Source organism: Bactrocera latifrons, unplaced genomic scaffold, assembly GCF_001853355.1.
Source record: "Bactrocera latifrons isolate USDA-ARS-PBARC rearing strain unplaced genomic scaffold, ASM185335v1 scaffold_187, whole genome shotgun sequence".
Lineage (NCBI taxonomy): Eukaryota > Metazoa > Arthropoda > Insecta > Diptera > Tephritidae > Bactrocera > Bactrocera latifrons.
Window position 1 is genome coordinate 171,773 of NW_017535374.1, and position 27,257 is coordinate 199,029.

Consider the following 27,257-nt stretch of genomic DNA (forward strand, 5'->3'; position numbering starts at 1 on the left):
TTTGTTACTATATATTATATAAATAATAATTTTTCAAAACTGAAAACATAATGATAAAAACATGTTTCTCTTTACTTAAAATACTTTATGCTATTTCGCTATATATATTTCTATTTACACTTTACATAAGTATATAATTAAACTTAAGCAAAGTGTGCATTTTTCGTATACATATGCACATGCATACATACATACACACCCACGTGGGCATGCGCACACTCTGTCTTTAAGTATTCAAGGTACATTCGCTCGTGGTAAAAACTTCGTTTTCGCAGCGCTATATCACACAACTATATTTACAATAGATATAACGCCGGCGTCTTTTCTAAACACTAAAATTATGAAAATTTCGAATTAACATTAAAAATTTCGACTAGCTGCAGAAAAAAAATATGAATATAAACTTAAAAAATATATTAATATAAATCAATTAATTAATATAAACTTACAACTACAAAAATTAGAGTAGGCGAACAATATTGTTGTAATTTAAATGGAAATCATATGCTAGAGTTACTAAAATGGAGTTAAGAAACTATTGTTTTGATTTTACTTGAACTTTGGCGCTGACACATCGAGAAGACCGCAGGAAATGTCTAGAGCAGGGCACCAGGGAAACAATGGAGTATCTCTTGTGCAATTGTCTTGTGTTGGCAAGGCTACGCTGTAAGCGTCAGGGGTTACCAACGATATAATACACTGGAGGAGGTATGGATAGTGAGGAGTCTGTTAAAATTCGCGTCAAGTCAGTCTTTTTAAGTCAGGTGTTTAACTTTTCGATTATTCGTCACCAGATAAGGAAGATAACAATGGCTTATTTTTTCGTCAGCTGGAATTTGGACCAGTTCCTTTGAAGTTTCGGTACTTTTGACGAACATAGGTTATATTCAACGAAGTGTAGCGCAGCTTTCGGAAGAGTCAAAAACTGAACTCTTCTGGGTAAATGTGTATTGAGCAAGGTCAGCGTAGTGCCATTGACCTCTAGGCCCTTGATTTTCTGATTGAAAAAAAATTTCGATTTTTAGATATATTTTTTCGGATGAAATCTCCCAAAGCGGATACTGGCAGGACCAGAATTTCTGTCCGCTTAATACTTTGTCCTTAGCATCAAGAAATATTGGGACAGTCCAATCTGCGCGATTAATGAAAGCGTCCGCTTAAGAGAGCTTCCGTTTAATAAAGAGTTCGTTTGACAAAGCTTTCACTTTACTTAGGCCTTTACGAGTTGAAAAGAAAAGATGAAATACTGGCGATAAAACCAGGCTTATAGAAAAAGGGCTTAAAACACTTCTGTGAAGATATTAAAATCGAACGTTGCCTGAAATCTGGAGTTCGGATTTTTTAGGAAATATTTTTAGAATGAACGGTACGGATTCTTTAATCCAATCCATTTTTGAAACATCAACAGAGGTATGATGATCTTCCGTTTAGCCGATTATATCTAACTGTCTGAATTTCCAAATTCTCGTGTCTAATTTTTCGTTGAAGCGGTAATTATTCTCTAAAGTTCTAACCTCACAAAAACTTTAAGTATTTTCCTCACTAAAAATTCTAATAACCCTATTTTTTTTTTTTTCAGAGTTCCTCTAAACGCAGTCTTGGTAAGTGAGACAGTGCTTTACATATACATATCTTCATAAATTGGCATCCAAAATTTTATTGTCCTTTCCCCTTACTTTTTACTTTTCGAACCATTTATTTTCTCAGCTAATTTTCGACTCACTTTAACTCATCCCCACAAAACTCCAGTAGTATGATTTCCTAGAAACTAATGAATTAAAGCAGCAACAAAGGAATTAGTGAAACCTTTGTTGCCATCGAATACTAAATCTAACCTTCATACAAATCGAATTCATCCTTCGGTCGATACCAATCTTCGGTTGCATGTTCGTAGATCGCTTGTCTCACCAACTGCTCAGCGACATCAAGCGGATGTTGCGTGTGTTGGTCTTCCACCGATTCCATTGAATCTTCTGCTTGCGCGCCATCATTAACATCGTCGAAATCGCTTTCTTCCGGCACAGTCTCAAAATCATCCATACGTTCGGAACGCGGACTACGCGATGTGGCGCGAAACTCCGACGGTATGCCATAGCATTTACAGATACAGCATGAGGGAAAACGAAACCAATCAGAGAAAATGCCGCGACATTCATTGTGCGGATCGTAGGCTAACAAACGATGTAGTCGATATTGTTGTTCACAGCGGCAACCCTCGCGACAATACATCTGCCGATTTTCATGCGTGCATTTTTCCCAATGCACATACTGCTCGAAGGGGTAGAGATTTAGGAGAGCCAAGACTTCGCCGCGTGTGTTGTTGGCCCAAAACGGTGCGACCACCTCCTCTTTTACAGGGCAGGCATTACTGGAAATAAGAAATGGAGTGAACATAAATGAAGTGTAAATTTTTAGTATTTATTTTGGGTAGTATCTATGTTGGAAGACAGGGACTTCAGGAAGTCCTGTTTCCAAAGTTCAGACAAAATATCTATGAATATATTTGGTATTTACTTGAGATATCCCTTAATGGAAGGTCAACAAATTTGTAGTTTTCGACATTTTGGGTAAACACCCGAAAACAGGACATACGGAAATCTCTAAAAAGGATATACAATGAAATTTCCGAAAGGGCTGGCAGACTTATAAAGTCGAAACAGAACGCTTTAAGAACATACAAAGATCATGTTCAAAGGCTCCGTAGGAAACGGTCGCTAAAGAACTGCCGGAGGTTATTGCCCACTTAACAGGTTATATCTTACTGGTATCACATGCGACCTGGATGGGTATAAATAATGACGATTGAGAAACGCCGGATCATCTTCGGTCCAGAACTCATCTTAGTTATCTAGGAGCTTCGCAGTTCAAAAGACTAAACGAAGTATCACACTAGATATCAAGTCGCTCCTAAAGTTCGCAAACCGCGTTGAAGTCATGGATGAATGATACTTCACCTCAAATTAAACAGAACCTCCATATGGCTTTACTAATGACCAGAAGATCTATGTAAGGCGTGACAGCCGGTCAGTATAACTTAGCCTAACCTTTTCCATTCTAGGAACAGAAGTTTTGGATAAACCGTCCACAAATTTAATTTCCGGACGAAATTTGTACCCTGATAAAATGTGGATCCGTTTGTCTTAGGACGGAAAGTTTATGAAATACCCTTTAAGAATATTAGTGAAAAACAGTTCCATGGAGACACTTTTTTTAAAATATACTAAAGTCTTGTATTACTATCTTTCAACCATCCTTTCTAAAATCAAATTTAACAAACTCGACGATCACTTTAATTGCCATCTAATTCCATCCTTCACTTACATGCCGCGCATATTGGGAGCCGGTTTCACCTCTTGCTTCAGCGCATCTTGATACAATTGGCCGTCGCGTAGCACTGGTTTCGTTGACGCAGCCGCTGAAGCACTGACTGGAGTAGTCTGCGCTGGAGTAGCTTGCGGTGCTCGTTGCGGCGCCAGCTGTGGTCTCTGAATTTTCTCACCGGCTAACAGTTCAGTGTGTGGCGCTGACGGTGGTGGTGAGATACTTGGTGAGCTTGTAGTCTTAGCAGCCGAAGATAGTTCGGCTTGTGTAGATGTGAGCTTCGTTGCGACTGTGGTTGGTGGTGTTTGCTCGACTGTTGTCGCTGCTGCCGGCAGTTCGGCTTTATTCTCACCGTCAATATGTTGATTTTTGTTTTTAGTGAGTTCATGTTTTAGCTGTGAGTTGTTTGCCAATGTTGCGGTTGCCGTCGCTGTTGCCGTCACGGTTGTTGTGACGTCCGTTGCGGCGGCGTTCGTAGCGCCAATGCTTGACAGCGTCGCCCCATTATCGGCGTCCGTTGTGATGTCTGTATCGTCGTTCGCCGCTTTCAGCGGTTGTGTACCGGCACTGTTATTGTTGTTGTACACGGGTGCTATTGCCGTGGCGGTTTGTGTACGTTCACTTTCGTTGGTTGGTTTTGATTTTAATATCGAACTTTCTTTTATGCCGCTCGTATCGGCATTTGTCGGCTGCGGTTTATTAACTTGTTGCAGTTTGAGCTTTTGTGATGGCTGTTGGCCAGGTCGTTGACGTTCCACTTGTGATTTCAGTTGTTGTTGGAGTGGTGTGGGCGCCACCGGCGCCGGTGAGGCCGGTATTGCACCGCCCGCCGGTCGCATCTTCGTGGCAGGCGTGGAAACCACCTTAAGTGTGGTCGATATGGTAGCTGTCTCGGAATTATTTTTTTCTTCAGTCAGGGGTTTTTGCATTTGTCCGAGTTGTGGTGATTCGATAATCTGTATGTTATCCCCTCTGTGTATTGTTGCGTCCTGTAGTGTGGGTATTTCATAGACACTATTCGATGCGAGATTACCATCGTCTTCGGGTATTTCAAGTATAGTTTCTTCGTGTATTAAAAACTCGGGTTGTTCTACATTTTCTACTAGCGACGGCGGTGCTTCTGTGGTAGTTGTTGTAGTCGTGCGTCGGCGTAACGACGAATGTGTCGGTCTATTACGGTTAACATAAACATTGACTCGCCGTCTATGTCCACCACCATTCGAATTGCCGTTAATTCTACGTCTTAGTGCGCTGTTCGGAGGTTTCACTGGTCGCTCTTCGGCTTCCATTTTCGCTTCTACTACGGTAGCCTCACTGGTTGTACTGCCAGTTTCATCTTTTATTTCGTCTGGCGCGGATGTTGTTGTGGAGACCGGTCGAAAATGCGGTTCCATCACTACATCATTGTTTTTAATACTGGCATATTCCTCCCGCGGAGCTTGCATGTATTTGGCCGCTCGTGCTCTATGCGGCTCTTTCGAGTAACGCTCGGCGGCCACTTCAACATCATCCACATCGATCTCATTGTTGAGTATCTCATCGCGCAACACCGAAATATGTTTCACATCACCATACATGCGTTTCATTAGCCCATGGTTTTCGTGCACAAAACGACGTACCGCATGCCAAGGATATGCCGAGCCAGGTAGATGACAGTAAGCTTGCCGTGTCAGATCGCAGGGTATGGTGGCTAACATCTGTGCTCTGCCACGACGGGAAAGTTTAGCGCCTTGTGTGCTGCACGAGTTGGCGGAATCAAAACCGAAACCCGCAGTTTGTGCACTGATCGCAACGATGAAGACCAATAGAAAAATGATATTTGTCTGAAACGAAAGACGAAAATTTAATATTAAATATCTTTAGTACTTATTCTTTGCATACAGTATCAAAAATAAAATCGGGTCTACGGAATATATTTGCTCGGAAAAGCCACACTCTCTAAAAAGCTAGAACGAGTGGAACGAGCGGGTCTTATTGGCGATGACGATGGCGTTTAATACCGTTTTATACATAGCATCCGTGGACATAGTCGGCATTATTACGAAGGTTGATATCATACTCCGAGAAACTGGGCACATTGAGGCTGCCACAGAGGGACATTCCGGACGGAAGGAAATATTGGAGTGGGTCTAGCTGATATTGTTGTTCAAAGTGTAATCCAATGTAAATTCTGTTCGAAGGGGTAGAAATTTAGGAAGGCCAGCACCCGTGGACATAATCGGCAGACGCATTGCGAGTTCGTAACATTTTCTGTGAAACTGGATACATTAAGGGTGCCAGAGAGCGATATTTCGGCCACGAGTGGATCGAAGCTCAACGGAAAGATTGGAGTGGCAGTCATATGTCAGGAGCTATCAATCAACTTTTGTTTCAGACTGCTCGACCGCTGCAGTGTCCTCCAAGCATAATTGGCAGCCATCAAGGTATCAGCAGATGCAACTTCTTGTAGGAAACTATGCAGCCACTCCGATAGCAGAGCTATTATACAGTTACTATTACTTACATAGTCTACATAACTCATACATAGACTCTTCTGGGTGCCTGTTCACAGCGCAGTCGTTGTAAAGCTTGCAGGAAAAGACACCTCCGGGCACTGGTTCTATGGTATTCGCGCGCGCTCAGCAAGCGTTGGTCTGCAACTAGAGTTGCAAAAGCCTTCTAACACAAAGTGGAACGTTCGTTAAAAGATTTACTGAACTGCTATCTCTTAGCAAGGCTTACATCACGGCAATGATAGGCGTCCGAACTGTACACGCGATTAGGCTAAAGATTCTGGAGGACGGAATTTGTCAAAGTTTCAGTGAGGAAAAGGAGAAGAAAATCTAGAAATTTTCCCTCAACTGTCCGTTCCAGACTAAGGTTGAAGCATCTTGGTTGCCATACTTTTTATGAACCCGAACAATTGGCTGGAATTGAAATTAGCCGCTTCAATAAATTTGTGGCAGATTCTAGGCGTTTTACCGATAAGCGTCGGGGCTTTTGGTCCAAACCTAGGCGTTTTGAACATCAACTTAAACTACCTTCTTCGCTGGATATCTAAATACCGTATCTTCCCCGAAATACTATTTATATAAATACAAATACGCTTTCACGAACTCGATACTAAATTAACCCCAACTAAGATGCCTTAAATGGAAAACAGACAAAAATGTTATGAGCCAGCGGGGAATGGTTTTTTTCAGCGATTTTGTGCGTTGACTTACTACACCAATTTTTGTCGGGTTTTAAAAAATTCCTTTCAGTAATTCATGCATTCAAAATACATGAAAATTTACGACTTTTTATAGTCAACTCTCCATCAATCGAGATGAGATGTAACCCACATCGAGTCAAACTGAAAGTAAACGCGAGTGCTGCGACTGCTTATCGCCGGCGCATGAAAAACGAAATGAGCAGAATGTGAGAAGAAAAACAAAAAGTCTCAACGAAATGAAAAGAGAAATGCGTCAATCAAGCAAGCTTCGAAGATCGCAAACAATACTAACCGATCAAGCGTTTCCAAGCCATTTCAATCATCTCACCGTCAACGTTACCCGCAAAAAGCTTTTATAACGGCACAAACAGCGTCACTACTGCAACGGGCCGGCTGAGTGAGTCGCATGACTGGGTGGGCTGACATTAGTCGACATTATCAGACAGGTACACCTCACAGCATAGCACGTTCATGGCGGCAGCAGCTTGGTTTCACTTGCGGTTGAAGTGAAAAGAGCTTGAAAAAAGAATGAATGAAGTAAAAAGTCTCTTGGGAAAAGCATTGTCTGTTATTATCGCCATTTGCTGCACTTTTTCTCACTTCTTTTTTCATGTTACGCGCCCATCACATTCTTGCTTTCTAATAATGCTTTTTTGTTTTTTGCTGATAGTAACAAATTTTACACGTAAAAGGTGGTGGTGGTAACCAGGTGGTGCAATTCACAGTGGTTGCTTTAAGTAGTTCTAGCCAACCACAGGAAACCAACGAAACTACTACTCGTTCCCATTCTACAATTATTGAGACTGAAGCACCTTTCCCAGTAAACTCATCAACCTTAAAATTTCCTACAATGCCGCTGTGGTCAGTGCTTATAAAAGACATCTTTAGTCATATCGTCGTTCTCTTCTTTTGAGGCGTGGGTGCAAATCACCAATATTTTGAAGAACTTCGGTCTGTGAAGTCGTATGTCTACACAGATAAGCCTAAGACGATTGGCACCATGTAAGAGAATATTCGCCGTGTTATTGCTGATATCGCTGTCTCGATTGCTGCAAAAATGGTCGAAATCGGACTTCTCGGCTGGAGTTTAAACGAATCAGTGGCGACGGTCACTTGCTCTAACTTATTTTCGAAAAATATTGGCAAACACTTGTCTTTGTAAGAAGCTAAATTCTTGGCCATAAAATTAAATTATATAATTATTTTTGTTTTTTTTTGAAATCATATGTCTAAAAACACCCTTTGGTATCTATAAAAAAAGCTCCAGTGAGAGGTGTTATAGCTCCGGTGCACTCGAAGTTGACGTTCTTTCTGTTTTTAAATGCTTTCATAGTTAATTATGAATTTATTATTATTATTTTTTTCATTCCGCGATTCGTATCTCTTTGAACTCCCCATTGTGGAAATAATAATAATTGTTTTCAACAATTTCCAAATTTTTCCCATATAAACCAATCGAAGCGTATCTCTAATTTATGGCCGCGCTTTTACTTTTCAATAAAACCTTTCCATTTCCCCATACCTTTATGTACGAATGCATACTTGTATGCAAATATGTTTGTAATCAATATAAATGTGCTGCATAATTTCCATGTCGATGCCCTCTAAATGCAGTGAAAGCTTTTTAAAGCGCAACGCGGCTGAGTGATTGTCTATACTCGCTGACCGGACGGCCGACTGACTGCCGGATATACACTTCACCTTCAACAACATGGCAAATTGTACATAATGAAAGTGGTTTCAGACCCGGCAGGAAAATGTGAACAATAGCATGGGGAAGAAGGGCCAGTTCGTGTGTATTAAAGGAGCATATTCCATTTGATACTAAGAACAAAAAATAGTAACAGTAAATCCTTGTTCATAATTTTAAAATTCTTAATTTGTTCTTCAAAATCTATGTCGACCTTCTTGAAGTATCCCTACTTGGCCCCAATACACTTGCGCTAACGTTTTTTCCAAACCTCGAAACAGTTGTTAAAGCCAATTTCTGGAATAGTATCAAAACGGTTTCTCCGGAGCGATCGTTTAACTTTGTTGAATAGTCAGAAGTCACATGGAATCAGGAGAATACGGTGGTTGCGGCACGATATTGGTTAAACATTTTCCGAAAAACTCACGAAGAATCAATGCAGTATGCGACGGTGCATTTTCTTGGTGCAAAAACCAAGAGTTGTCGGACCATAATTCCGGCCTCTTTTTATGAATAGCTCCGCGCTAACACCGGCATAACACTCAAGTAGTATTCCCTGTTCACAGTTTGGGTAGTTGGAAGGATTTCCAAGAGCACCACACCACGATGATCGAAGAAACTCACCTTTACCACGATATTCGGCCGATTGATCGTCTGTTTCTGGGTCGTAAGCATAGATCTAAGACTCATTGCCGGTAATAATACGTTTCATGACATCCTGGTAGTCGAAAAGCATTGTTTCACAGACATGACGCCGTTTTTCGAAAAAAAAAAAAAAAGTTAATGATTTGGAACCAATCGTGCTTGCACTTTTCTTAGGCCCAATTGATTTTTAGAGAGTGAGAAGATTTTGCTTAAAAAGTATATACAGAGGTTTGTTAAGATCCATTTTAGAAAAAAAAAATTTTGCTGTTGATTTTTACTCGGTCTACAGATCTAATCGAAGTCTTCTGTCTTGATAAATAGATGTTTTCACTGCATATTCGCTTAAGATGAAACTACACTTGACTACAGGAAACCGTTTCATAGAAAACATAAAGTTTTTTTCTTAGCCATACAATTTTTTCATACATTCATTACAATTTCTAAATTATTCAACATGAACTATAAATTGTCTTGGGAAAAAGTTTTCAACTAAATGCGTAATTTTTTCAACAGAACCTTTTAATGCATTTTAGTATTAAGCCATTGTGATCCTTACGAAACGTCCTTTCATTCTCTTTTCTTGAGTTATTAAGCTCTCATCTTAAGCTAAAAACCAATTTTACTACATTTTCATTAGCATTTCCTAAAGGGTGGCTAGGTATTTATGCCAGACACCAGCATATAATGCTGCGACTAAATAAATGTATTATTGCACAATAATGTATAGTTAATGCATGCATTCCAGCGACACCAACATATGTCACAACCAAATATTATATAATACAATAATAATATATATTTCTTTTAAACGACCGCAGACTATTTGAATATTTTAATTAGAGAAAAACAACGGTTGAAAGCCAGAAGATATTCGTGAAGCGACACGCTAAATGAAAACTAATAGAAATATTAATTTTTAGAAGCAATAATAACAATAAAAGACGTGAAGGCACACCAGCAGCGTCCGTAATATGCACTGCAGCTCATATGCGGGTTTACTGCTGTTGTGGCTGCTGGTAACCGGTTGAAAACTGAAATTTTTTATTTTATTATTTTTTATTAGTTTTACATCTATTTGCCGCTTATGTCAGCCTGCTGTAAAATTATATTGATATTGTGGACTAAAATCGCTGTTATAAAAAAAATTAAAAAAGAAAAAAAAAAGAAAAAACAGAAACTTCAAATTTTAGGGGGAATGTTACTTATCATTCGAAAGAACATTCTTTGGCAATTATTTTTTCAAGATTATATCTTTCAAATGTTGGCTCAGATGGTCCATTCGTCAAATTTACGAAGACTCATTCGACCATTTCGACTGATAACTAGACTTTACATATCGCCACCGAAAAAAAGTCCAAGGGTGCGATATCACATGATCTTGGTGGTCAATCGACCGGCCCAAAGCGAGAAATTATCTATTATTATTATTACAAAGTCAGGCCGTACACCTCGACAGTGAATCGCTAAATCCCCGAAAGCTAGGTTAGAAGATCCGGCTCTGGCATCAAGTGCTTAATAACAATTCCTGTGTATGGCGTTTGATTTTGCTGATGAAAAATTTTCAAGGCAAGCTTGTGAAAATCTATTGCCCCAGTTTTTTACCAATATGAACGAGAGTTTCCATCAGAGTGACATTATGGAAATTTCACCAAGTTATCGAACAAAACTTTGTATATTTGACCTAAACCGGATCAGAGATCTACCAGACTTTTACCAGACCTTATATTTAGGGTTTCTATAGTACTAGTTATAGTTTATTATATGATTATTATTATTGAAAATATAATATAACAAACATAGACATAGTCACAGACACATGTTCGTATATATACAGACATATATATAGTAAACATAAATTTCTATGCACCGATAACTCCACGGTCGTTTTACTTGTCAGCTGTTAGATAATCCACATAAATTTCTTTGTTCCGCCTTAATTAGCATTTTGATTTATGTATTTATGTGCAGGCGACATTTGTATAATTGTTTTTGGATCTCCATCGTAATTATGTTAATCGGCTTTATTTTTCCCTTTTCGATTTATGTTGATTACTATTTTTTATTGCGCGCATTTTATGGAAATGAAAAGTGAATATCTGCACGTTGATTCACCTGTTGGCTTATTATTTATAGTTTATGATGCCGTTTCTTGTGTCTTGGCCAGCTTGAAGATAATTTGATAAGTTTTTTTTTGTGTTTTTGGGTTTATGTGTAAGCTTCAAAGACTTGCGATTGTGTGTATGTGTGCATTATTATTAAAGTTTCATAAAGAAATCTAATATATCACCGAATGATTCGTGATTTGGAAAGTAGATTGGCACAAGTTAAAGGAAAGTAATTATTTTGTTTTAGAAACAATAGGACTTACAAATTTATTACGTTACATAATTACTTAGACGATTTAGCGGTCATATTTTTAAAGAAAAATATTTAGCATATTAAGGAAAGGCGCAGGCATACGTCTGGTGGAATTCGTTTTTATTATTCAAAAACTTTATCATCGAAGGCGATTACCGATTATTGCTATCGTCTATTGTCTCTTTATGCTCGCTAAATTTCTTTTCCAAGAGCATTCTTTTGAGATTTGAATACAGGAAGAGGTCGAAGAACGCGATGAACATGGAAGCATCCTAAAGCAACTCGGTTATCGTTTCATTGGTTTGAGTCAGGAGGAATCTTGATCAACTTGACAAATCGTGGAATTTTGTTCGTCAAATACTTCAAAGACACTGTGTAATGTTTCGAACGTCATGTACGTTCGTCGTGTTAGTAATCACATGGCCTGTTTTGCAACGCTTTGAGCAACACTACTACTAATACAAACAAACTTGCTGGGAAAAAGTTTTATTGTAGTATTTTTTCACACAATGCAGGAGTGGGTAAATTCAGATAATGACCACGCCCTAGGGATTGAGTTATGTTGAAAATAACTAAAAGTTACAGCTTGTGCAAAAACTGAAGCCGCTTGACCTTTCCAAGCGACATCGTTTCACTCTATGAGTTCTTGAAAAGTTCCAAAAAGATACGATGTTTTCAAACTAAATTTTATTCAGCGATGATTACCATTTCTGGCTCAATGGATATGTAAACAAGCAAACTTGCTGCATTTGGGACGAAGAGCAACCTGAAGAGATCCAATAGCTGCCATTTCATGCAGAAAGAATAACGGTTTGGTGTGGTTTGTGAGCCGATGAAATCTTGATGACGGAGAGAACGTAAGTGTGAATGGCGATCGTTATCCCGCCATGATAACCGACTATTTGATGCTTGCTTCTTACTCATCGCATCAATCAATGGATTTATTGACAGAACACTTCAGTGAGCAGATAATTTCACATTTTGAGTAGGTCGATTAGCTACCAAGTTCGTTTGATATAACACCGTTAGACTTTTTCCTGTGGGGATATGTCTAAAGTCTAAAGTCTATACGGATAATAAGGCCTTTGGAACAAAACATCGCGCGCTGGCGAAATGCTACCTACCATTCAAAATGCTCGAAAGAGTCATAGAAAATTGGACTCAACGGTTAGACCATCTGAGACGTAGCCGCGGCCAATATTTGAAAGAGATAATCCACGCAACTTAAATGCCAAAAAATTTTCTTTTGAATAATAATAAACATTCCCATTAAATTTGAAGTTTCTGTGTTTTTTCTTTAAAAAGGTGGGGGACCTCGAAATGGATGCCCATTTATAAAATGTAACCTGTGGTTGTGCTCTGGTTCTGGTACTTAGTTACCTCTCCACCAATTTTCTGCTGAATCGTTTTAACTGTTGACGGGGATTTTGCATAAAATTCGTACGTCAGAACATACTGCAGGATCAAGAGATTACCTTTTGTAAATTTTCATGTCTTTCCGTGGTGTCGTTCAGACGTTATGCGGGCACATAACGAAGTAGCGTTTAATTTTGTTTTTATAACATATGTACTATATATGCGAAAATACCGAAAATACCTTGCGATATTATGAAATGTTCGGTTTCACCCGGAAATTAGTGCTTTCATACTTGTTTCTAACTCGAATCGAAATTATAAAATTTAAGGAAGAAGAAATATGATATTCGATAAAATTTCGATTTTTTCATATCACTTTGAAATGTAACTTTTTCTGCAAATTCTTTTTTTTTTATCAAAATTTATACCAATGCTTCGATCATTAATGGAGGTGTGAGGGTTTCAAGGTAAAAAAAAAAGCTTTTTTGCGAATTTATTTTGTAAATATGGATTGAATCTTTTTTTAAAACCTTGAAACCCTAACCTCTCCCTTAACTGCATTCATCTATAAATAATAATTGTTTTTTTTTCTGGATTTGGGATAAATTTAAGCAGAACAAGTAAGGAAAGGCTAAGTTCGAGTGTGACCGAGCATTTTATATCTCATCTATGAACAAAACTATAATACTCCCTTTAGCAACTTTGTTGCGAGAGTATAAAAATCTGTCCCGTTTTTGCAGAAGTCCTCCTAGTCGGCTACCAGATCAAGGGGATCCATATTTTTATAAATAAATCGTCATTATTTTTTCACAAACACGATTTGTTTCTGACTTGCCAATGGAAAAAACTTTTAATGTTCTGCAATTATATGAGTAAATATGTAAGTACCTTTGGATTTTTCCATTATCTTTTCAAATTTCCTTTCATCTCTAATGATGCATAACGTTGCATACTCAATTCAAATGTATGTATTTTATATCTAATAAAAATCGCAATTTTTGGTTTTACAAGTTTCGGAAATTACTCTGCGGATTTTCATATATTGCTACATACATATATACGTATGTGGTATGTGCGTACACCGTGTCTTTAATTAATTATTATTAATTAGCTGTGATTACGAAGTTCTTCTTATGATTTACAACGAGAAAGCGAAAGTAGTAAAAAGTAATTAAGTTTTGTGGTTTCTTACTTTCGTTTGTACTTCATTGTATGTATGCATGTGGTGTGTGGAATGCAATTCGATTGAATGATGTGGCTACTTATACACATATAATTGGTTTCATAAATGCAGAATGGCCTTATCGAAGTATCTATGGAGTGGCATTACGCCGAAAAAATATTTTGAAAGGAATAAAAAAAAACAAAATTGGTCGAGATAGCTCGCTTTTTTAAGATGTGGAAGGAACGCTAGACATAGCGTTCATGAAAATTTTTGTGAGCGAAAGCTTCGGGCTAAGTGGGTGTCGCGAGAGTTCCCTTTTCATCTTTACATCGTGTCGGTAATCTAAAAGACGACAGCAATATTGCAGGAATTTAGCTCTAAATTCTTTTGTTGAGGCTCAGATCTATTTTCTAGAAAACCCCATATTTAGATGCAGGCCTAATTCAATAGAAAAAAAGCAAGATTACTTTAAAAAATTTGCAAGGACGCTATAATTGTTACACCGCCTTCGAAAATGAACTCTATAACCATTCCGTTAATTATAACCGTTATGTGATTAAATTTCCCAAACACCGTGCAACATTTTGCGAAAGTATAAAAAATCCAAAAGCAGACGCTAAGTGATAGCAACGTGCTTTCCACAAATATTTTCCCAATTGCTAATAACAATTTTTCTCTATTTAATATTTTGAACACAATACAATTTTACTACAGTTTTACAACTATTTTACAATGCTTTTACTAACGCGGTTCATTAAGGCGCACATTGATGCAAAGCGCGGCACAAACAGTAGTTGCTTATGAGCCGTGACGCTTCTTTTCCCCAATGACCCATTTTTGCAACAAACAAAGCCACAATATACGCACACACACATTCATACACGTGCATTCGTTTGCGATGTGAGGGGATTGCCGTATTTATTAAGTCAACAGGCAGCAAAATGCGACTGTTAAATGACAAATGTCGCCACTGAATTCCTGGTGCATGCACAGGTGAATGCTGCTGCAAATGCCTATGTGTGTGTGCGTGTGTAAGTATAAATATTTATATGTGTATAACTGTGTATTATATATTGTATTTAGTTGAGTGTATATTAAGTCAAAGGCCGTGACAAATTATGTTTGTCAACTGAGATGACAGCTTTTGTTGTTGCCTTAGCTGTTTTTTTGCATTGTTGTTGCTGTTTGCGGCTTAAGTTGACAATTGATAGCGGAAAATGTTTTTTTAATTTTTTCTTTAATTTTCTTAATATCACTTGTCATGGTATGAGTATGAGCAAAAAATAGTAAGATTTTGTTCATATTTGAAAATTCTTAATTTATTCCTCAAAATCTATGTTGTCCCCCTCAAAGAAGTCCCCTTTGCCCTCAATACACTTGTGCCAACGTTTTTTCCAATCTCCGAAACAATTGTTAAAGTCAATATCTGGAATAGCCTTCAATGCGCGTAATGATTCAGGTTTAACGTTTTCAAATAACTCAAAACGGTTTCCCCAGAGATTATTATTTTTGAAAACTTGGCGAAAAACTAATTAAGAATCAATGCCGTGTGGTGCAAATAGCAAGAGGTGTCGGTCCATAATTCCGGCCTCTTTTTACGAATAGCCTATCGTAAACGATGTATGACACTCAAATATTATTCTTTGTTGACAGTTTGGGCGCTTGGAAGGAGTTCGGAGTGCACCACACCTGGATAATCGAAGAAAACTGTCAACATAGCCTTGAATTTTGACCTGTTTTTGTCGGCTTCGGGTCACCTTTGCCACTATATTCGGCCGAGTAATTGTCTATTTCCGGGTCGTAAGCATAGATCCAAGACTCCTTCCCAGTAATAATACGTTTCATTATATCGTGGTAGTTGGAAAGCATTGTGTCATAGACGATGACGTGACTTTTCGAAAATATTGAGTGAATTTGGAACCAACCCTGCTTTCACTTTTCTTATGTTCAAATGATCTTTCCAAATGGTTTTACTGATCCTTCCGATATTCCAACGATGACTGTTAATCGTAGATTCTCTAGCACCAATTCCTTTTTTATTAATGTATTGATCATCAGATGATGTTGATGGCCGTCCTAGACATGATTCGTCGTCAACGCATTTTCGACTATATTGAATATTTTGTACCAGTCAAAAGTACTTGTTCGCGACAAACAATTATCACCGAAGGCCTTTTCCAACATTCTGAATGTCTCGGCACCAGAAATTTGATTCCGCACGCAAAATTTAATGGAACTTGTTAAAAAATTTCACTCATCGTAAAAATTACCGAATGCATTTTATGTAATTCAGAAAGACAAGCGAATACTAAACACTAATGATTATTTTGATGACTTACAATTTTTTTCTCACAGTGGTATAGAACATCGATTTCAAATAGTTGAAAGAGAGTTTCATTAATTGTATTCTGCTAATTTATATACATATATGGGTTTTCACCTCTAATCTTCCTTTTTAGAATAGAAATGCATTCTCAAAGTATGTTTCACATTGGAAAAAATATTTAAAGTCTAGTTAAAAGAAGTGCCTTATTTTTTCTTAAATTGAAGGTTTTACTTAGCATAGTCAGTATCATGCGACTAAGGGAAAATATGGACCGATTTCTTTGATGATTTGTTGCCATTTTGAATGTAATTTCATAATACAACTCTCATTGAAGTCTCTATTGGCAACAAATTGTGTTATTCAAACAAGTTTCCCTTGAGGTGAATCACTTGTTAATCACTTGTTGCCAGATCCCGACTATATGGTGTTTAGCTCCTATAGCGGGACCTATTGTTGACAGTACAGGTTCGAATTAAAAGTTTGGCCATAGGGAGCCACTCATAGTAGTTAGATGATTACCTATCAATGCCACCAAGCCCATAAAAAAACCTTAGTGCATCAATGCCGACTTGGTCAGCGTTTCTGCAGTCTCACACCTCTGTTTTTGCTTGATGTGGCCGTAAGCGACCCACTTTCCATCACTAGTAACCATCTGCTTCAGAAAGTGCTAGAAAAATCCATAACTAAGCATTAAATTAAGATATAAAACTCTAATTTGGCACAGATGAGGGCAGTAGCAAGGGGCACCTGTGGGCTGAAAATTTTGAAAAAGTGGACCCCCTACTACAATATCCAAATTCGCTTACGATGATTCTTATATGAACTGTTGTCGACAGTGCGAAAATGGATGGAATAGCATGACTCCCCGTATAACGGTACGGTTAAAAATTACCAAAAGCGCGATAAATCAATAACTAAATACGCCGGTGAGATCGAATTTTACGCAGGAGTTGGTATGAGGGCTTTATACGATCTATCTAGGTATCCATTGTTGACTTTTTACCACAAATATTGGTCAATATGTGACAAATATAATTGAAATTCAGGGATAATCTTTTCCTGACAATGGTATGTCTCTTTGTCAAAAATGAGTTAAATTGAAATATAGCGCATTTTATCTTTCTTATGCATCTCGGATGTACTATACTGAGAGGAATTAAGAAAGTGTTTAAGAACTTCATTAGTACGAAGTATTGTCTCTCTAAAGCTATACAGCGTAACCACGTACGTATAAAATGCGAGGTTATTAAAACAAATTCAAGTTAAAAATCAAAAAATATTATTCAAAAAGCAAAAGTGTGTCTACGATTGTTATTAAAAATATTAAAAATCACAATTTCATTATTAAATATAATAAAAAGTATTTTTTTTATTAAGAAATTAATTTATGTAGATATTAATCGAATACTTTGGTCAAGCAAAGACTTCCCACATATTCTTCGTACTAACAGCGTGAATAGTAAGTCTTGCTTCACATAATTTTCATATAACCATTATTATTTTCATCCAAAATAATTTGAATTGTGCAGTTGCACCGAAGCCATAATACGCTTCACAAATATAAAAGACTCCACACAAGAAACTGAGTTTAATCGTTCAGCTTGTAAGACAGCTATTTGCTATAGCAGTTCAATCCAAACAATTTCTTCGGAGATTGTGCCGTTGCCTTGGGCAAAAATCCATGCAAAATTCCGTGAAGATATTTTGTCAAATAAAAAAATTTTCCATACAAGGACATAATTTTTCTGATACCCGCGATTCCGACAAATAAGCAACTTCTTGGCGAGAAAAGGATGTGTTCAAACTTCGGATCGATAACGCAAAAATTGAGTGACTAATTCGTATATATAAAGACGGATGGAAAACGTACAAAATTTCAGATCGATATCATGGCTAAATCGACTCAGTTCGTCATTCTGATCATTTAAATAAAAGAGTATATGCTTTATAGGGTCTCCGAAGTTTCCTTCTGGTTCTAACAAATTTTGTGGCAAATTTAATATTGAATAATTTAATCAGGGAATAAAAAAATGTATAGTTTTTAGTGTATATACTTGAATAACTTTCATTAAACCCATTGCACACATACTAACTCTAAAGAGACTTTGGGACTCTTTCAATTATTTGTATTACACAAGTGTTCTATTTTTACAACAAAAGACTTAAGAAACGAACTTTTTCTATTTCTATTCCTGAATTGTTTTTATATAAAATTTAATACAGGGAAGTCGAAAAAGTCTTTTCGTATTTCGTTAATAGATGTCGTTGCAGTCGTAAATCTCGAGTGCTACCAACCACATTGTGTCATACCATATAGTGTTGGAAAGGTGAGATTTTAAGTTTCATTTAACCAAAATTAAGTTCGGGGAAGTTTAAAAAAAAAGCTATAGCTGCTCAAAAATGTGTAAAAATAATGAAGAAATTCGATATATTTTGAAATTTTTGTATAAAAAAGGGAAGAATGCCGCGCAAAAGTCACCAATGAAATTTATGAAGTTTACGGAGACGATGCTGTAACAGTTCGTATAGCACAACAATGGTTCGCTCGCTTCCGTTTTGGAAATTTCGAAGTTTACTATTGACGCTGATGAAATAATGTTTCTAGCGTAAAAATGGCAAAAGGTGGTCAATCAAAATGATACATTTTGGTTTATTTATTTATTAGTATAAATGAAAAAATTAGTTGAAGTTTGATTAGAAATACGAAAATACTTTTCCGACTAGCAATCTATTGACAACAAAAAACTTACGAAACGAACTTTTTCTATTTTTGAACTTTTTTATATGAATTTTATATTATGACTTCAATTAAAAGCTTTTAAAATATTAAAATTTCGTTGGAAGCAAATATTTCGCTGCCTCATATATTTAAAATAACTGTAAAGTAATATATATTGCATTTAGAAATTGATGCAAGCTTTCCATTATCGATTCTCTCAGTGATTTAAATAAATGTGTTAGCATGTAAACCAGTAATTGCTTTCCTAAAACACACAGCTGCTCAACTGATTTTATTCTGCTGCGTTGCCAACAACAAGAACACCACAAACAGCAACAGCAGCGTTGCCGCCATCAACTTAAACGCCATTTCAATTACAAATCAATTGAATTGATGTTGTTAAATGAATTATTTATGTGCGAATAAGGAGCAGAATATGCACACCAGCGACCTGAAGCAGTTATAAGTACCTATCTCAATGTACATATATATGTACATCTATAGATGTGTGTGTGTTTGTGTGTGCAGTCGTCAACTGGCTGTTACACTTAGCCAAATTTAGTAATTCAAGCAACGAGCAGCTGGTGAAATTTTATCTGCGTTGTCTCAACCGAAATGGCAACTAAGCGCAACAACAACACAAAAGCAAAAGCTAAGCGCAGAACATAAAACAAAAGAGGAAGCAGCAAAAACAGACAGTAGTTGTTGTTTAGTGTGGGAAAAGTCAGAAAGAAAGGTTATTATTAGAAATGTTCGCAGAATCTTATTGAACTCTTTGAAATCGCTTGATCTACAAAACGTTAATGGTCGTTTTGGTTAAACGGTCCTCAGTGCACATAAGTGGCAGTTAAGTGGCAGCTAATACTTAAGTGAAATCAGCTGCATGCACATTTAATTGTGTGTATGTGTGTGTGTGTGTGAGTGCGCGACTTATTAATTAGCGGTACTTTAACTAGAACGGTTAGAGTTTTCTTCGCTGCAATTTGAGTGTTGGTTATTGGAAAGAAAGTGTAGAAATAGAAATACAATTGATTTTTCGTGGAAAGTTGCGCTTGCATGGATTTGCAACAAAAGACTTAAGAAACGAACTTTTCCTTGTTTTGTCTTAATTTTTTTTCGAAATTTTTGTAATGCTTAGAGTAAGCTAAATATATTTATGTTAGTAGGTCGTGGTAACTGTAATATAAGTACCAATTATTTATTTCTATATGTATTTTTGTTAGAAAAAAAGCTATATTTAAATCAAAACAGTTCCAGGTATCAATACTCAATATGAAAGAGTGCTTAGAGCGGGCATTATTTAGGACAGTCGAAAAAGTCTTTTCGTATTTCTTATGAAACCTAATTTTTTGGCATATATAATATCTCAAATTTTCGTCGACTACTTTTTGCCATTCTGCCGCTAGAGACATTATGCCATCAGTGTACAACTTTTCTGGTTTCTCGACGAAAAACTGCGACAAGTAATTTTCACAGACTTATCTTGAAGTCAACTTTACTTCATTAAGGGAGTTCTGCATTGAACGAAACACAGGGTAGTTCTATGGTGTAAGGTCAGGGCTATACGTGGTCTAGCGTTGTCCTGATGGAAGACGAAGACCTTTCTGTTGATCAGTTGTGGGCGTTTTTTGTTTTTATTGCTTGCTTCAAGTTCAGTTGTTGACAGTAAAAAGAAGAATCAATCGTTCGATCAGGCTGGAGCAGCTCATAGTGGATGATGCCTTTCCAATCCCACCAAACACTCAGCATAAACCTTCGAGGCGTCAATGTGGGCTTTGCGATCATTTGCTGAGCTTCACCATGCTTGGACCATGTTCGTTTTCGTATGTTATTGTCGTATCTGATCCAATTTTCGTCTCCTGTGTACCATATATACTTTCACGGGAGGGTAGAACTTAAGAAGAGACCAGGAAAAAGGTAGCGATGAAAAACGTCAAAAGCATTCAGTAAAGGTCGTGCAGTTATCGAAAACTTACTTCATGCGAGTCGTCCATTTATCTCTATTAATGACGAAAACATCGAAAAAGTTAAAGAAACAGTGCTCGAAAATCGTTATGTTGGTGTCAGAGGCATATCAGAGTATCTAAAAATCACTTATGGATCGATTCGAAATTTGTTTCATAATATTTTGACTATGAAGCGTGCCAATGCTGCACTCATACTACAACAAAAAAAAAAAACAAATCTTTTGCAAAAACGGCATCGAGCAGATATTGACAAAGATGTTCTTGACAATGTAACTTATCTTTACCAGTGACAAGAAGCTTTTCATTATGACTTCCAAACTGACCAACGAGGTAGCGAATTACTCTTCAATAATGCGCCGAAACTTAAAAAAATTACATCAATGTCGGTCAAAAATTAAGGAAATACTCGTCGCTCTCTTTGATAAATGATGTGTGGTTCACCGTGAATCTGTTCCTCGAGATTGACCGGCCAAAAAAATACTACTTAGCCGTTTTGAGGCGTGTTCGTGAAGCAATTCATCGTAAATAACCGAAGCGCTGCACAGAAGATTAATGGATTTTCCACCAAGATAAAGCGTCACCACATTCTTGGTTGATTTGGACTAACTTCTTGACCAAATACGAAACGGAAGTTAGTGCTCAGCCACCGCAGCCGCAAAAACAGCTTTGGTAAACGCATCGTCAGTACATTGAATACATTAACAATCATTCAGAGGAGATGAAAATGAGATTAAGGAGGAAGATTTTGAAGACGATTATAAGGATTTATATTAAAGTGTGCGAAGATCTTGTTTTTCTCCAGTCCTGGTCAAATTTGTTGAGATAGCATATCCATGATTTTACTTAGCATTTAGTGGCACTGTTAGTAGCATTGAACGATTATATAAAGAGGGTTTTACTTCACTTTCTTTGAACCAGTGAAGTGAGCATTCTTATCAGCAAAAGATTTTTACCACTAAAAAAACCCGAATGCAGTTTTAACCTTACTAACTCGATCTCTAGATTCAATACTACATAAGAGGTCTGTATTTATATTCTAAATATTCTATTATACTGAAAATAATAAGTACAAAGAGAGAGGAACATGTTATTCTTGGCATAAGAAACTAAGGCATTGTATTGGAGGTGTTATTTTGAAAATAATTAATACAAATATTTGTCAATCGAAATGCAAGGGACCTTTTGAATGGCCTCTACGCCTGCATAACGCTATCCTTCATGGTCAAATGCATTTTTCCGAAAAGGAAAAAGTCGCACGGTGCCATATCAGGTGAATACGGGGAGTGGTTAATGGTTAAAATGTGATTTTTGGCTAAATAATCGTCCATCGAATGTTGGATTCTGAGCAATTTTTGTGCACACACCTTTCGACAGCCCAAATGTTCGGTGAAAATGCTTTGGAGATGCTCAATTCCATTTCTTTGAATTTCAGTGATGATTTCGGCTGATTTTTGATGAGTGTCGACGGAATTTCCGGTGAATACGGTTTTTGATTGGTCTACACGTTGATCGTCCTTAATGTCCTCACGACCACTTAGAAAACGTTGAAACCACTCGCGCACTCTGCTACGTGTTAGGCAATCATCGGCATAAACTTGTTTTATCAATTGATGAAATGTTTCGGTAAAAGTTTTACCAATTTTAAAACAAAATTTAATGTTGGCTCTTTGTACGAAGCTAAATTTTCGCGCCGATAGCACGAACATACTCACACTTAAAACGCAATAACTTCCCGTCCAATCAACGAAATGTCATGAAATTCTCACTGGACAATCGATAAAATAGGAGATTCTAACGCACTGGTCGATATATAGATGGCGCCACCAAGGGGCATCTTGTATAATAAATTTTTCATTTGACAACTTACTGAAGGTGTTCTACGGATTATACTGAACACATTTGTTTCAGAGACTATGGATCTAAAGCCAATATTGAGGAATTAAATTCGAATTAGAAATACGAAAATACTTTTTCGACTACAAAATATACATATGTATGTAAGTAAATATATTTTCCATGAAAAAATTTTACTGGACATAATTAAAAAATTGCCTAAAGTCCATATCACACGGCGGCCTCTAAGCGAAAAAACAACAATAATAATTCATTATAATTTTTCTTTTACACAATGCTTGACCAAAATTTAGGCAACAATTGCTGAATTTCGCAAATGTCACTTCACTTTTCTTAGCCGCGCCATAAAAGCGGCGACTAAGAAGTAAGAAAACAAAAAGAATTTCAAAAATATTGTTAATTATGTACGCACAGCTGACTCAGTTGGCGACATGCAATTTCACTTCCCTACCAATTTACACCGCCTTGCGACAATTGCGACACGCGCTTGTTCGCTGGCAATACGAAGGAAATTTGGTGGCTTCCAACGATTTTGCATACCAACGTTTGTTTTCGTTATATCTGTATGGCAGTTAGTTTTAAAAACGTAATAATAATAAAAAAAATAAAAGCATTATGTATAGCAAAAACAACAAAAAAATCGTGCTGCAAGAGAAATGTGTCAAATCGCTTAACTATTCAAAACGGTGAGCGCACCAAATATTCCACGACGATTTATGCTCTACACGCCACACATATAACACATACAATACATACTTCAAACATACACAATTATATACATATATACACATATAAAGCAATGTAGACGAAACGTGAAAAAGTTTACTCTCTTTTGCTCAGCGCTGTGCTGCGCCTGAAACTCCGCTTCCCTCCCAGCGCTTACGGTAATATAGTGATTTGATTTATTTTATATTGTTGTTGGTTTTACTTTGTTTTTGGTGCGTAAACACTCCACTTTGGTGTTCATATTCGCATTGCCAAAGAAAGTGAAACTTTTCTGTATAAACAACAATGGAGAAATACTATACTCACGGACAGTGTATGGGCATGTGTGAGCGATAAAAGGAGCATAAAGGCGAAATAAATGGGAAAAAAGTGAAAAGAGAAAAGATAAATGAAGTAGAAAAATATGAATATTTCAAAAAATGAAAAAATGAAAAAAATAATGAAAACGATTGCGTAGTCATGCGGCATAAATGCGAGTTGCTCTTGCTTCTATTGTTATTGTTGTCATTTTCCGTATTTTGTAATTTATATGCACGTAATTCATTGCATGGCCATAAGCTGCCTGTGTGCATATGAGTTTTTGAATATTTTACTGCAGTAAAATTTATTTTGTGGCCGGCAATGGCGTCCATAAAATAATACAGTGCGGAGCAAAATTATGAGTTCAGTGACTAATAGTTAGCTATGAATAATTAAAATTTTTTTTACAAGAATTTATCATACCATTGATTTTTAAAAAATCTGAATTTTCGCGGTTCCAAACATATTTTTAAATAAAAATTTATTATTTTATTAATTTTCAAAAAATCCGTATTTTTGTGACTTAAACTACATTTGAGTCTGATTCTGAAAGAGGACAAGATGAAATGTCTTCATCAAACAAACAGTCATCGAACTTCCACGTCACTGCTGACAGTTATGATTTTGAAGTCGTAGATAACTTCGTCTTGGAACCAGCATTAACACCAACAACACAATTAGCCTCAAAATCCAACGCGGAATCATTTCCCTTTCTTATATAGCCTAAAGCCCAACACTTTATATGAAATCACTTATTCATATCACATCTACTCAACCGAGTCACACGGATACTAGCTAGCCACCCTGGCAGCGTTTCTTATATACAGCCAGCTAGCTGTCGGAAGCCTAGCACTTCAGATCAGATAAATGCATCATTTGACAACATATCAACTCAACCGAGAAACTCGGAACTCAACTCGGAAAAAGTATGGTCCTTTGGGCTTTGGCAATGGCGAGGTCCGCAGTCGATTAAACGATGACATAGTACAAGGAATTAAGAGGCAGCGACTACGCTGGCTAGGTCATGTTGTCTGTATGGAAGTGACAGTACCCGTCGAAGAAACGATTGATAAGTTCATCAAGAGCTGTGATAAATTCAATTTCTCTTTTTTCTCTTAAAATAAATATTCAAAATTAGGCCTTTTTTTGAAGGTTCTAGACTCGCCTAACAACTTTAAAGCCCTATAGCATGACTATTTCAATTCTGTCTACTTATTATAGATAAAAACGTAGAGCAGTTATAGTGTGATAAAATTTTTTAGCTAAAGCATCCGAAAAATGGCGCTGTGGTAAAATGGTTTCAAATTTCATGAAAAGATAATATTGCTATCTAACTGAAAACTACGAGATTTAGCAATTTAAATCGTTAACTTAGATTAAACATTCAAAAGAATTTATATAAATATAAGCTTTCAAATATTTTTAGGAGTTTAAGGGGCTTTTCTAGTCTAGAAATAAGAAAAAAATCGTTTTTTTTTTTTTTTAAGTTTAATTCTTCAAGAATATGTCTGCAAGAGGAGATGTTTTTTTTTTCGAAACAGTCATTTTCAAAACGTTACCTACGGTTCCTCAGCTCTACCGGACTGATGTAGCTGAAATTTTTAGAGTGTCTTCTCTATAGACTTATCTACATATGTATGTCTCATATAATCACAATCCCCTTTAATCAGCTGCTAGTTTTTTAAATTTTGAATATATTTTTTGAATTGCATTTTTTACACTTCAAAAATGAGCTGATATTCATGCCTCTAAACTAGGATACCTAAAGACTTTTTGTTTTATCGAAAATAAATGAAAGTTCTAAAAAAACTGAAAAAAATTAAAACCACGCTGGCCACGCTAAAATAAAAGCTTTCAACCAAAATTCATCCAAACTTCTCTTTCAAAAAAATGCTGCAATTTATTTTCGACAAACATATTTCGAAATTCTCGCAAAACTTTCTAATCAAAAAATATATCATAAATATAAAAATTTATGTTCCATCAGGCACATTCCCACAATACCTACAAACACAGCCCATTTAATTGTTATCTTTATCCTTTATAAATAATTTACTACGCTGAACAGCTCACTGCCGCCATTCACTCACACAACACACACATTCTACATACATACATACACACACTCAAGAAACGAAAGACTTAAGCCACAAACTCGCTTTCAATTAGGCAAGCCACTTTTATTCTGTTACATTCTCATTCTGCCGCGACCAACAAGCACAAGCGCAATCGCGCCGTGGGAACTTTTGTGTTCGTGCGAAATTCGCAAAATATGTTTGTTTACTTACAATTAACGTTTTCGAGATTTTAAATCGCTTATCCATATTTATATATTCCATTGTGTCGACCGATTACTGTGATTACCGCTGTGTGCTCCAGCTGTTGACGCTGTCGGGTGGCTGGCGTTTAATTATTATTGCTTTATTATTAACACTTTCTTTGCGCAAATGTACCTTTTTTCAGTTAAGAGATATTGCAATTGTTGCACTGTTTTGTTGTGTGTTCACTTGGACGTGATGTTTTGTGTTGTTCTGGTGCTCTACCTGCCAATTAATTATAGATTTCACGCATTTCACTTGGAATGAAAAAAACTGCCATTATTAAAAAATATATTATTTTTGAAGGGAAATTATTTGTATTTGTTATTATTATATATTTGCATTTTAACTATTAACGCACACCAACTTCTTAGATTTTTGGAGAGTTTAATAGTAGCTTTTTTTAATGAAAATAATTTTTTTTTTGTGTTGTACTTAGCTTTTTTAGAATTTAACAGTATTGAGAATTAAATGGGTATTATTTTTTCGTTTTTTTTTGTAATTGAATAAATTATTAATTTAATTTTTTTTATTGTTTGTAATGAAATAATAATTTTTTTAAATTTTTAGTGTTTGTTTTTGCACTAAAATGTTAAGACATTTTTATACATGCTTTTCGAAGCATTGCTAATATTAATATTTAAAAAAAAGTTTAAAAACTATAACAAAATAAGGTTAAGAGCTCAATTAGTAATTATTATATATTTACCACTTCAAAAGTTTTCATTTAAAAAATTTTTTTTTAACTTCGCTTTTTGATTTTTTCTAATATAAGTATTTTAATAATGTACATAAAAAATAATAATGTGCAAATATTGTCACCTAAAACACAAAATAACGTAACATCACTTTTCAAAAGTTTATAGACGAAGGATAATATAAACCATTCACATTGAAAAAAAACTTCACTTTTAGTTAGAAAATGCTTATATATTGGATATATGTATCTGGCAGCGCGAGCTTAAAATTTTATGCTACATAAGTAATATGGATTTTAGAATTTTAAATTTTGTATGAAAATTTTGATTAGTAATTTTTTTATTATTGATTTTGTTTACTTTTAAATGGATTACATTTTTTATAGAATCTCTTTTCTTCAATATACAACTTTTTTAGATAATTGTATTGTATTTTCAATTTTCTATTTTTTTTTTTTTTTGTGATAAATGAAAGCTAAGACATATTTTTAGACTTTTTTTGCTTTCATGTGTTTTTATTATATTTTGTTAAATTTTAAATGCAATAAATATTTTTATAGAACCTCATTCCTTCAATTTACTTAGTATTATTTAATTATTTTTCCAATTTTCTACATTTTC

The 27,257-nt window shown here is 36.1% G+C and overlaps 1 protein-coding gene across 1 annotated transcript in view; it reads right to left on the reverse strand.

Annotated features, from left to right (window-relative positions):
- Nucleotides 1-1,637: 1,637 nt before the first annotated feature.
- The window catches only part of LOC108967399 (protein spaetzle 4), a 26,864-nt gene continuing 1,244 nt past the window's right edge, over nucleotides 1,638-27,257 (reverse strand). The window contains exons 2-5 of the mRNA XM_018930782.1: nucleotides 25,909-26,211; nucleotides 3,322-5,144; nucleotides 1,836-2,368; nucleotides 1,638-1,768 (exon numbers count right to left, since the gene is read on the reverse strand). Coding sequence (XP_018786327.1) covers nucleotides 1,725-1,768; nucleotides 1,836-2,368; nucleotides 3,322-5,144; nucleotides 25,909-25,959 — 2,451 coding nt within the window. The 5' untranslated portion in view covers nucleotides 25,960-26,211 and the 3' untranslated portion in view covers nucleotides 1,638-1,724. The remainder of the gene's footprint in view (nucleotides 1,769-1,835; nucleotides 2,369-3,321; nucleotides 5,145-25,908; nucleotides 26,212-27,257) is intronic.